This window comes from Acomys minous, assembly GCF_964271855.1.
Source record: "Acomys minous genome assembly, chromosome: 8".
In the NCBI taxonomy this organism is placed as follows: domain Eukaryota; kingdom Metazoa; phylum Chordata; class Mammalia; order Rodentia; family Muridae; genus Acomys; species Acomys minous.
In genome coordinates, this window is record NC_140489.1 from 59,900,224 (window position 1) to 59,912,616 (window position 12,393).

The 12,393-nt window shown below is 44.4% G+C and overlaps 1 protein-coding gene across 2 annotated transcripts in view; it reads right to left on the reverse strand.

Annotated features, from left to right (window-relative positions):
* PRORP (protein only RNase P catalytic subunit) overlaps nucleotides 1-12,392 on the reverse strand; it is a gene marked incomplete at its 5' end in the record, with an annotated part of 85,398 nt that extends 73,006 nt beyond the window's left edge. The window contains 4 exons of one of the 2 annotated variants that reach the window (XM_084792357.1): nucleotides 6,927-7,059; nucleotides 8,018-8,065; nucleotides 10,757-11,172; nucleotides 12,366-12,392. In XM_084792357.1, coding sequence (XP_084648483.1) covers nucleotides 6,927-7,059; nucleotides 8,018-8,065; nucleotides 10,757-11,172; nucleotides 12,366-12,377 — 609 coding nt within the window. Of the gene's footprint in view, nucleotides 1-6,926; nucleotides 7,060-8,017; nucleotides 8,066-10,756; nucleotides 11,749-12,365 lie in introns of those variants that run through there. The other variant, XM_084792356.1, reaches the window with a different exon arrangement.
* Between the last annotated feature and the right edge of the window lies 1 nt (nucleotide 12,393).

The following is a 12,393-nucleotide window of genomic DNA, read 5'->3' on the forward strand; positions in this document are numbered from 1 at the left end:
TGAATCTGTAAGCCGGTAGGTGGTAGTGCACACCTTTGATCCCAGCACTCTGGAGGCAAAGGCAAGCGGATCTCATGAGTTCGAGGCCAGCCTGGTCTCTAGAGGGAGTTCCAGGTCAGCCAGGGCTACACAGAGAAAGCCTGTCTCAAAACAGCCAAAAAGATGAGCCAAGCTTAGTGGCGCATGGCCCAGCACCTGGGAGGCAGAGAGGATCTCTCTGTGAGTTTGAGACCAACCTGGTCTAAATAAAGAGGACAGCCAGGGCTATGTAGAGAGACCTGGTCTTAGAAAAATAAATAAAGGGCAAGTCAGGTGTGGTGGGCATACACCTGTAAAGCCGACATCCGGGAGGAGTCAGCAAGGAGTGTGGGCCACAGCGCCTGCCCCGTTGTTGTTGTTGTTTCTTTTTGTTCTTCCCTGAAAACCCACACAATTAGTCTCTGGCTAAATTATTTGGAATTCTGCTTTTTTCCGTTAAAATTCACACCCACACCTCTTCTCTTCACCTAATAGCACTCACCTAGCCAATGCTCAACCTCCTTAGTCATCAGGGAAATGCAAATTAAAACAACGCTGAGATTCCATCTTACACCCATCAGAATGGCTAAGATCAAAAATTCAAGCGACACCACATGCTGGCGAGGATGTGGAGAGAGAGGAACACTCCTTCATTGCTGGTGGGAATGCAAACTAGTACAGCCACTTTGGAAATCTATCTGGCACTTTCTCAGAAAACTGGGAATAGGGCTTCCTCAAGACCCAGCTATCCCACTCCTTGGAATATACCCAGAAGATGCTCCAGCACACAACAAGAAACTTTGCTCAACCAAAAACAAAATGCCAGACATCCATCAGTTTGAGAAACTTCCAAATCCTTTAACAGGGCTGACTTGCCCAATAGCCTGGAGTTAATACGTTACGCTATTGCCATCTGGTGGCTACACTGGCTAAGCACAACAAACAAATGTTTAAAACAGGAACTTAAAATCTTGGCAGTGGGAGAAGCTGAGGCTGGCAGCTTGTCATGAGTTAAGTCTAAATTTGTGCCCAGTGAAGTGGTGCACACTTTTAATCCCAGCAATTGGGTTGGGGAGGGAGACTGGGGGGGCGAAGACAGTGGACCTATGTGAGGAAAGACTGTCTCAGGGCTATGCAGAAAGACCTTGTCTCAAAAACAAAAAAACAAAACAAAAAACCCAAAAAATAAGAAAACAGTAACAACAACAAAAAACTAGCCCAGTGGTGATGGTGCATGCCTTTAACCCCAGCACCAGGGAGGCAGAGGCAGGCAGATCTCCGATTTTGAGGCCAGCCTGGTCTACAGAGTGAGTTCCAGGATACCGAGGGCTACATAAAGAAACCCTTCCTGCCAGGCAGTGGTGGCGCATACCTTTACTCCCAGCAGAAGCAGGCGGACGGCTGGTCTACAAAGTAAGTCAAGGACAGCCAAGGCTAACACAAAGAGACCCTGTCTTGCGGGGGTGGGGGTGGGGGGTGGGGGGTGGGGGTTGGAAGAAACCCTTCTTGGAAAAAAGAAAAACAAACAAACAAATCAAAACACTGCTTGTGTCTCAAAATTAATTAAAAACAGAAAAACTAAAAAGTTGCTGTCTTCGCTCTTACATCTTTAGGGATGTTTTCTCTCTCCCCCATACTGCTAAGGGAACCTCACATTCCAGGAGGCTATTTTCCAGCCCAGCTGCAACTGAAAGCAGCTGGGAGCTTTGAAACCCCTAACCCTGGGCCTCCCTAAGCCAGAGGCATTAAATCAGGATACTTAACATAGGGAGGGAAAAAAAGATGGGGAGGAGTATAAAATGTTTAGGAGTGGAAAAGTTTCTGAAGCTGGCACACAGGTGGCGAGGAGCTCTTCCCTGCAGCTTGGCAACACCTTGAGTTCACACTTCTCCCTTCCAGAACTGTGAGAGCACAGTTTCTGTCATTTTATGTCATCCAATTTGTGGCGTTTTGTTTGGGCAGCAATTAGAGTATCATGAGAAACTAACACAAAGGCACAAACAGACTTGCAAAGTGTCTGTATAGTCTCTCTCTCTCTCTCTCTCTCTCTCTCTCTCTCTCTCTCTCTCTCTCTCTCTCTGTGCGTTCTGTATGTATGTACACCTGCAGGCCAGAAGATGGCATCAGATCACATTATAGATGGCTGTGAGCCACCATGTGGTTGCTGGGTATTGAACTCAGGACCTCTGGAGGAGCAGCCAGTGCTCTTAACCTCTGAGCCATCTCTCCAGCCCTATTCTTAAGCATTTCAAAAGCAGATTTATACTGAATGTGCTCCTTCTGCTGCTCTAACCTGGCTAAACTTGGCCCTGCCAGTATTGTCTGACCTTGGTTACTAAGTCCCTGTTCATCAATCTCTTCTGACCAAATCCCCATGGTGCCATCACCTCTTTGGAGTCTATGACACTGCACTGAGCACTGTCCTGTCCGCTATGGGATTCTCTGACCTTCCTTCCATGCTGCTGTCCCCATCCGTCCCCAGCAAGTTCTCAAATGAACCTACTGCCCTTCCTCTCTTACTGGCCGAGCTCAGGCATTCTATGGAGGTGGTGTACTAAACCTCTGGCATTAACTGTCCTCTCAAAGTTGACCCCTGCCCTCACCTTTCAGAAATTAGAGTATCATCCTGTCCTACAACTGTTTCTGACCAGTGCTGTTCCAGGGAGAGGGAAGAAGAGAAACAGGGGAGGCATCCATTTCAGGACCCACTTCAAAATTCGCATGTCCTTCTATCTTCCTCCCTAGGCACTGTAAGCAAATCAAACGCCAGTCTGTCCCCTAAGGTGTCCTCTGACTTCCTGTTTGCTTGTTTCCAGGCCCTCTCCTACTAAAGACTTAGGGCACAAGGAAGAGGAAAGGGCCCTACGGAGAGCCAAGGATGAATGGAATCAGCAGCTCGGCGAGCTAGGCTGATGAGACACATCAAATCCTTCTGCTGTTGCAGCTCTGACCGCCTAGAATCTGAAACCGTATACACGGGGCGGACTTCATCTGAGTTCAGATCAGCATAGCAAAGTGAACTACACTTCCTTCTATTCCTTTAGAGTAAGTGTTGAGAATGAATCCCACCACTGCGGAACCATTGGAAGTGTTGAGCAAAAGAATCCATTTAGGGACACGCAATGACTGGGGAGTGGCCGGGATAGGGATGGGGAGGCGTCCAAGGAGACAAGGATGGTTTGAAGGGGCTCCCACAAGCCAAGTCAGGGAAGATCAACATAAATGACAGCAATGGATCCTAACACAGAGAGAGTCATGGAAGAGTCCTCATCTCTACATTGGTGACAAAGAGAGAGAGGGAAGAAATATTTCATACAACATAATGTCAGTTACTAGATGTGGGAAGAACTGAAAAAAATTACAAAAGCACCTCTTTGCAATTTCAAAAGTAGAGATCACTCCCATGATGCTAAAAACACTGGGTACAAGGGTGATGGGTGGCATGCTATTAACACGGTCTGAGGATGTTGCCTCACAGGTCACGTATTAAGCATGAAAGGGGAAATGTGCCTTCACACAGAGAGATCCTGCAGTCACTCTCTTAATCAAGTGGTCAAACAGCCTCAGAGACTGAGACTTGTAGCTTAGGGGCTGGAGTGCTTGCCTGGCATATGTGTAGGAGACCCTGTTTCTATGCCCAGCGTCACAAAGCCAAAGCCTGGCCCCAAGCAAATGAGCATCAGCAAGAGAGGTAAGTTGTGTGTTACACCAAGAAGCACATGGCACGTAGCAGATTCAAAGATCTTTGCAACAAACTAGTGAAGACTAAACAGACAATTAAACAGCCCACTGTCTTAACCAAAGACCAAAATAACATCAATTGGGCTTGTTTGAAATACAGAAGCTTAGGCCTCGTTGCCGACATCTCATTTAGAATTTGAATTCTAAGATATTCAGATGAGATCCAGGTGTGATGGCACACACTTATAATCCCAGCCCTCTGGGAGGCAGAGGCAGCTGGATCTCTGTGAGTTCGAGGCCAGCCTGGTCTACAAAGCAAGTCCAGGACAGCCAGGGCTACACAGAGAAACCCTGTCTCAAACAAAACAAATAAAGCATCTAATGATTCACAGAGACAAAATTTGAGAAATCCTGCACCAAATTAATCATTTGTACTATAGGTTATCTAATCCTGAGTGGTCATGTAAGTGTACAATATTGATGGACTCAGCAGGTTGATTTATCTATACATATGTATGTAGGCCCAATTTTCTTATCAATTATATTTTATTATGAATTTATTAAACGAGCCTACCCTTTTAACAACCCAACTAACCCAAGCAATCAGAAAAGGATATTAAAAAATACTACAATGAAACCTTAAGGATATCAGTCCCTGGCATAGTCAGCAGGATTTCAGCAGACCAGCAATTCCACCAAAGTTGCTGCTGCAACCAGGAGCAGCAGCTGGAACCTCAAGCCTCAGCCTGAGCCCAAAGCCTTGAAACTTTCCCTGGAGCAGTTCTCTTTAGGAGCCTCTTGAAGTGCAGTGATGAACAGCCAAAAACCAAGTTCACATCTAAGTGGTAAATATCCCTCCCACACTTGAGATCAAAACAGAAACAAGTTTATCTCCCCTTCATATGTATAGATATATAACAATATTTTATTTTTATTTTGAGACAAGGTTTCTCTTTGTAGCCTTGGCTTTCCTGCACTTGCTTTGTAGACCAGGCTGGCCTCAAAATCTCAGCAATCTGCCTGCCTCTGCCGCCTTGAGCGCTGGGATTAAATGTATGAGCCGCCGCAGCCCTGGCTACACAATAACAACTTTTTAGAGATATATTTTTATTTAACGTGTATGAGTGTTTGCCTGCATGTGTATATGTGTGTGTCAGGTGCTGGTGGAAGCCAGAAGGGGGCACCAGGAAGAGAAGTTATGGGTAACTGTAAGCTACCATATGGGTGCTGGGAACTGAACTGAGGTCTTCTGTAAGAAAAAGCCCACAACAGTAATTATAGAGGTCATAAGTTTGAGATGGGGGCACAGGAGGAATTGAAGGATGGCATGAGGAGGAGGCAGGGACTGGAGCTTACAGCTCTTGTTCCTACAGAGGCGCCAGGCTCAATTCCCACAAGATGACCTGCTGGGATTAAAGGCATGTGTTGCTATGCCCAGGGAGGCATTATTTTGATACTCAATGTTTTACTTTATTCTGAGGATTAGGGTCGTTATAGAACACAGGAGCTGGTAGTGGTGGCACACGCTGGTAGGATTTGCTGAAGGAGGTGGAGGCAGGAGGATCACAAGTTTGAGGCCAGCCTGGGCTACACATTTTCAGGGGCAGGTGGATCTCTGTGAGTTCGAGGCCAGCCTGGTCTACAATGCAAGTCCAGGATAACCAAGGCTACACAGAGAAACCCTGTCTCCAAAAACAAAAACAAAACAAAAAACCCAAACAAACAAACAAACAAACAAAAACCCCATAGGAATATTTTTTGAAAACTGTTAAGTCAAGATAAGAAGACAAAATAATGATCACTTCCCGATTTTATTTGGTAGCTAACAACAAGAAGAAGGATTTGCGTTAGGCATGGTGGCTCATGCCTTTAATCCCAGCACTTGGGAGGCAGAGGCAGGTGGACTCTGTAAGTTCAAGGCCAGCCTGGCTACACACAGGACAGCCAAGGCTACACACAGAAACCCTGTCGCCAAGAAGGAGGAGGAGGAGGAAGAGGAGGAGGAGAAAGAGGAGGAGAAGGAGAAGGAGGAGGAGCATTTAGTGAAATGATGGGCAGCTTTACTCCAAGAAAGGCCATCAGAGAAGCGGATGGTACTAAAGCAGGAAGATGTGTAGTTTGAGGCCAGCCTGGCTCACAGAGTGAGTTCCATGCCATCCTGGACATGACAGTATCCCTGACTCAAAAACATGCAACTTAACCTTAGTTCTCAGCATAATGTCCTATAGATAAGCAAAATGAAGTTGCTATAAATAACTTAAAGATCAAACTCACTATGAAGGAAATGTTAACATAATTTTGTTAAGTTATCCTCAACTGCCTTAACTAGCAAGGTTATAAGACATGACAGTATTTTCATAAGAATTTGCTGAAGAGCCGGCACAGTGGCGCACACCTTTAATCCCAGCACTCAGGAGGCAGAGGCGGACAGTCTCTGTGAGTATGAGGCCAGCCTCGTCTATAAAGTGAGTTCCAAGACAGCCAGAGCTACATAGTGAGACCCTGTCTCAAAAACAAAACAGAAAAAGAACTTGCTCAAATTTTTCCTTGAAACACTCAGAGGAAAAAAAAATAAGTACCCGCTTATTTGACTACTGAAAATATCATTAGATATAATAAGACTGAGTTCAACAGATTGTAATATACCCAATTATTCTCCAAAACTCTATATTAATCTGTGGAAGACTGGCATTTGTGGCCATGGGCTAACTCTAGCTCGTTTGCATGAACAGTTTTTTGGGTTTGCAGGGGCAGGGTGGATGTGCATGTATTTACGGGTGTGTACAGGAGTGGGTGTGTCCATGGAAGTACATGTAGAGGCTGGAGGTAAACTTCTGGAGTTTTCCTTCATCACTCTCCACTTTATACCTTGAGACAGGGCCTCTCACTGAGCCTAAAGCTCCCTATTCCATAAGCATGGGCCGTCATGTCTAGCTTTTACATGAGTGTTAGGCACCTGCACTCAGGCCCTCAAGCTGACACAGCAAGCACTTTGCCCACTGAGCCATCTTCCTAGTCCTTGTGAAGAGTTTTAATGGAACAATCACAGTCATTCATTTATATATTGTCCATTGCTGTTTCAACTGTAATAAAGCCAAAATGTTACAAGAGACTGCATGGCTCACAAAGCCCCAAAATTTGTCATTTGGCTTTTATAAGAAAAAAAAACTGCTGGCCTCTGCTCTAGACAAGCAATCTAAGAGCACAACAAAGCCTGCTGGACTCACCTGAGGTGTCGTCTTTTTATATTGGTCACCACCATCTATCACATGCCTCATGATCTTTTCCTTGAGAAATTCATATTCTTCTGGACTCAAGTGAATAGACTCTATGGTTCTGCCACAGCCTGAACACTGGCCACTGTAATTGAAATGTTTTGTATTAAATAATATCTTGGAAAATAATTTTTCCTAAGATGAGTAACTCCAAAGCACAAGGAAACAAAAATCTACTACTACCACTACTACTAACAACAACAACAACAACAACAACAACAACACCCTTGTGACCATCACATTTGTTTGTTTGTTTGTTTGTTTTTTGTAAAACTGAAAATATTACCTATCAGTATGCCAGAAAACCCAGAATAGACGATTATTAGGCATCTAGATGAAAAATAAAAGTTTTTCTTTTCTTCTTTTTTCTTTTCTTTCTTCTTCTTCTTCTTCTTCTTCTTCTTATTATTATTATTATTATTATTATTATTATTATATTTTGGTTTTTCAAGATAGGGTTTCCTGTAGCCCTGGATGTTCTGGAACTCACTCTGTAGATCAGGCTGGCCTCAGACTCAAGGAGATCTGCCTTCTTCTGCCTCCAGAGTGCTGGGATTAAAGGCATATACCACCACTTCATGGCATGAAGATTTATTTTTTGTTTTTGTTTTTAAAGACTTATTTATTTATTATGTATACAGTGTTCTTTCTGCACATACAGAGAGCACCAGATCTCATTACAGATGGTTGTGAGTCACCATGTGGTTGCTGGGAATTGAGCTCAGGACCTCCGGAAGAGCAGCCAGCGTTCTTAACCTCTGAGCCATCTCTCCAATCCGAAGATTTATTTTTAATTATGTGTCTGTGTGAGTGTGTGGGGGTATATGCATATGAGTGCTGATACAGGCAGAGGCCAGAAGAGGGCAGAAGATCACCTGAAGCTAGAATTACAGGCAGTTGTAAGGTAAGGGTGCTGGGAACTGAACCAGAGGAAGAGCAAGAACCGTTGTGCCATCTCTCCACCCCCTCCTATTTTTAAGTCAATACCAACAGAACTTACTATAACTGAATCAAACAAATTAAAGACAAATAATGGCCTTTACCTTTTCTGGATTGTGGTGAACTGTCCTTTCCATTGTCTTCCAGGAATACTATTAAAAAAAAGATTACAAAACCAAATTATCAATAAGTTAAAAATTCCTACTGGACCTAAAGACAGACAGTCACTGTACAACATTCTGCAAGGAAGAGCTCGGAGAAGTTCAGAATGCTTTCTGAGGATGGTTTTCTCCATGGCTGCTGGGCTGTGGTTGGGGTTAAGGACCAGATAGTACTCTACTAGATCCTACAGCATCCCTTTGGTTCATCTCCTGGCATAACCCTCCTCCTCCTCCTCAAGTCTTGGCTTAGGGTTGGGCATGGTGGGACACGCCTTTTATTTCTAGTACTAGGAGACAGAGACAAGCATACCTCTGTGAGTTCAAGACCAGCGTGGTCTACACAGAGAGCTCCAGAACAGCCACAGCTAGAGACCCTGTCTCAAAAACAAACAAACAAACAAACAAACAAAAACAGCAGCAGCAAACCCCATGTCTAAATCTACTTTCACTGGAAGTGTGCAAAAAAATGGATATTTTTTCTTCTTTTTGTTTGGTTTTCTCCCAAGTGCTGAGATTAAAGGTATGTGCCACCATGTCCGGCTGATATACTCTTCAAATCACACACAACTCTAGCCTTCTTCATAAAACTGCTAGACATGGCGCCTGCTTGGAGTAATTTCTCTCATCTCTTGTAGTGCTGCTGTCTCATGGACCACTGCCAGGAACGGCCTTCCTAGTTAGATTGAGGATGGCATCCTAATAGAGATCATGCTAGAAACACACACGGCTCTGGTGTAATCACAGCCATCCAAAAATTACTTATTGACTTATTCACTCAATCACCATAGCCTTTCTTCTTATATAAACTACCACTGATTCTTGGTTCCGTTGCCTTCTTTCCTTGACCAATTAATCCAAAACCTTAGCATCTCTCACTCAAATCCAAAACTGCATTCAAAGAATTCAAAGATTTCAAAGAATTCACTAGGGAGGCAGAGGCAGGTAGCTCTCTGAGTTCAAGGTTAACTTGGTGTACAAAGCAAGTTCCAGGACAGCCAAGGGCTACAGAGAAACCCTGTCTCAGAAATAACAACAACAAAGCAGCAAAACCAAACCACAGTGTATCCCCATTTTCAATCTTAATTCCTTTCCCCTCAGCTCTTTTCATTGTTCTGACACTTGTTTTTCTGAGATCTCAAACTCTACTCCAAAACCAATGATCTTGAAAACGGAATAAAACCCAAACTCCTTGGTAATCCAAGATCTTCACTCTTACTCCTCTTCCGATCCTCACTGAATATGTTAAGATAGCTAAACATGACTGCTGCCTGAAAGTTCTGCAAACACGATATATAATTTAAAAAGAGAGAGAGAAAAGAAGGAAGGAGCTTTTAGGAACGGCCTGAAATAAACCAATGGTGAAGAAATGAGAGTAAAATAACGAAGCAATAAGCAGTTATCTGACTAGTAGCATGAGTCAAAGCAGAGTTTGGCTAAACAAGAAAAGAGCCAAAGTAAAAAGGATGCGTTTCCATGTAATGCTTGGGTATCAGGGTGGGTCAGGAACTGCCCCATCCACTCTGTTCATTGTAAGCGCTGAAGCCAGGGCTCACAGACCAACTATAGCACATCACTCCAGTCAGTACTTCTGAAAAGGGGGATATGATCACGGGGTAAAGTGCTTGCGGCACAAGCATGATCTGAGTTCAGGTCCCCAGAGGCCGTTGTGCACAAGCCTTGGCCAGCAGCCTGAACCTGTAACCCCAGCAAGATGGGAACGGAGACTAGCAGATGGCTGGGCTCACTAACTTGGAGCCAAATGACCTGCTCAACTCTAGGTACAGTAAGAGACTCTGCCTTAAAATAAGGCGGGGTTTAATTTAAAACAAAAACAAGAACAAAACCCAAAGTCAACCTCCGTTCTTCACACATGCATACATCCTGCACACCTAAACCCTTTTCTTGCTATAATATTATTCATGTTAGAGGCTTCAGAAAATAAAATAAATTCTAGTTCTAAAAGGAAGAGATCTATTTACATCAAAACAAAAGGTGCTTTATACTTTTCTTTTCTTCTGGGTTTTCTTTTTTTAATATTTATTTATTATGTATACAGTGCTCTGCCTGCACATACACCTGCAGTCCAGAAGAGGGCATCAGATCACATTATAGATGGTTGTGAGCCATCGTGTGGGTGCTGGGAATTGAACTCAGGACCTCTGGAGGAGCAGTCAGCCTCTGAGGAATCTCTCCAGCCCTTTCTCTTTCTCTCTCTCTCTCTCTCTCTCTCTCTCTCTCTGTTGTTTTGTTTGTTTTTTTGAAACAAGGTTTCTCTGTGTAGCCCTGGGTGTCCTGGACTTGCTGTGTAGACTAGGCTGGCCTTGATTTTGTTTTTGTTTTGTTGTTGTTATTTGTTTGTTTGTTTTTGAGACACGGTCTCTGTGTGTAGCCTTGACTGTCCTGGACTCGCTTTGTAGGCCAGGCTGGCCTTAAACTGGCAGCGATCCACCTGCCTCTGTCTCCAGAGAGCTGGGATTAAAGGCGTGGGCCACCATGCCCATCTTCCTACTACTTTAAGAGAATATTTTGTCTTAAGAGAAGCAACTCTTATGTCAAGGTGAGAAAGACATAACCCGACTAAAAGGAGTCTCAGCAACTAACCAACACCACAAAAAAAAAAAAGGAACTACTTCTAAAAATATAGGCACTAAGATAAAACACACATACAAAAATCAACATTACCTTTCAAACCAGGCTTTTATACTGTGCGCAAATGACTCTCCAGGATACAGCTGGTTAGTCCTTAGATACAGCAGAATGTCCAGGAGCTTGCTAGAATAGTCATCATCGGCCATGTCTTTGCCGAAATCAAAGAAGGCTTTTAAAGTGTCCAACAGAGGAGTGAGATTACGCCCCATCAATTCCCGGTACAAACTCCAGGCCATGGTCACATCTTGATGAAGGAGGGCTCCCTGTATACAGTCCCCATAGTTCTTTCTTGAAGGGGTCATGACCTTTTTCATGTCTTCTAGCAGCAGCAAGGCCTCTCTCCATCTGTCCGAGTGGCTTAATCCCCGGATGAGAAGGGTGTAAGCGCCGGATTCTAAACTCTTGTACTTGGCTTTCATGATTTCATAGACATCAAGGACTTCCGATGTCTGCCCATGAGAGACACAAAGATACAAATACTTGACGAGTAAATTATACCCCACAATGCCATTGTTTTTCCCTGCCACCCATGCCAGGAGAGACTTAGCCACATCTACACAACTACGGCTCTGTGCCATCTGTGAAATGACCAAGTCTTCAAAATTGGCCTTTCCTTCGAAGTCTTCTTTAAGTTTGTCCCACTCTTGGGAATTCAAAGGTCTAGTTGGCAGTTGAATAGTGCTTCTCACGCGTGGCAAGGCAGGACCGCTAGCCTGAGGGGTCTTAGTTACGGGTGACCTCTTCTTAGCTGCCCCAGCAGCAAAATAGTGAGGATCAGAGGAAATCTGCTGATTGCTGTCATTTCGTTTCTTCAGTGTTCTAGCCTTGGCAAGCAGCAGATTCATTGCTTTGCTATCTGGAGGGGACGTGGGCTTAACGGAAAACCATCTCTGTTGGTTCCTGGTGACACAGTAGACCGTGAGAAAAAAAGGGACAGAAGAGGTCACAGGGCCTAGCTCCAAGTAGTATGGGTTGGTCTTCCAAAGTTTCGGGAAGCTCCGAAAGCCAGACAAACAGAAGGTCATTGTGCAGTGAGGTGAATGAGGCTTAAAAACAAAACAGTTCTACTCTCCTACCTAAAATTAAGGGATTGGGGGTTGAAGACAGTTGAAGCACAATTCTTGAAAAGGTTAACTTTTTGTTTCTCCCTTACAAATAAATCAAGAGTATGCTTCAGGGGCGATTTACTGGCAAGGAAAGCACGTGAGTTCTCGCCATTAAACAACGATCCAGGGACAACCCACACCAGTTATCAACCCCTAAAACAGAAGACAGAACGGTCCTGAAGTCTGTCACATTCCACTTTCCGAATCTGAGGAAAAAGTACAAGAAGGGCCTGCCAGTTTGACTCAAGTGGATCACGACTCTGGTCCTGAAGAGGGGCGGGATACCAAGCGTGCTAGAACAGGAAAATTTAAAACCTCGATCAGGAACCACCAATCGCAGCTCCACCAGCAGCAAGAAAAGCCGGCCTACGGTCCCTTGCTCTTCACAACTCTCTCCAGGCCGTAAAACTCTTCAGAGAAGAGGGATCCTGGAATGAAGCATAACCATCACGGAGAAGAAAGTGAGGTCCAGAAAGAGCTCAGACTTAACTCTACGGACGGCCGACAAATGAAGTTCAGTTTATTCAACAACTCACCACGCGGCGCATGCTTAAAGGAACCACA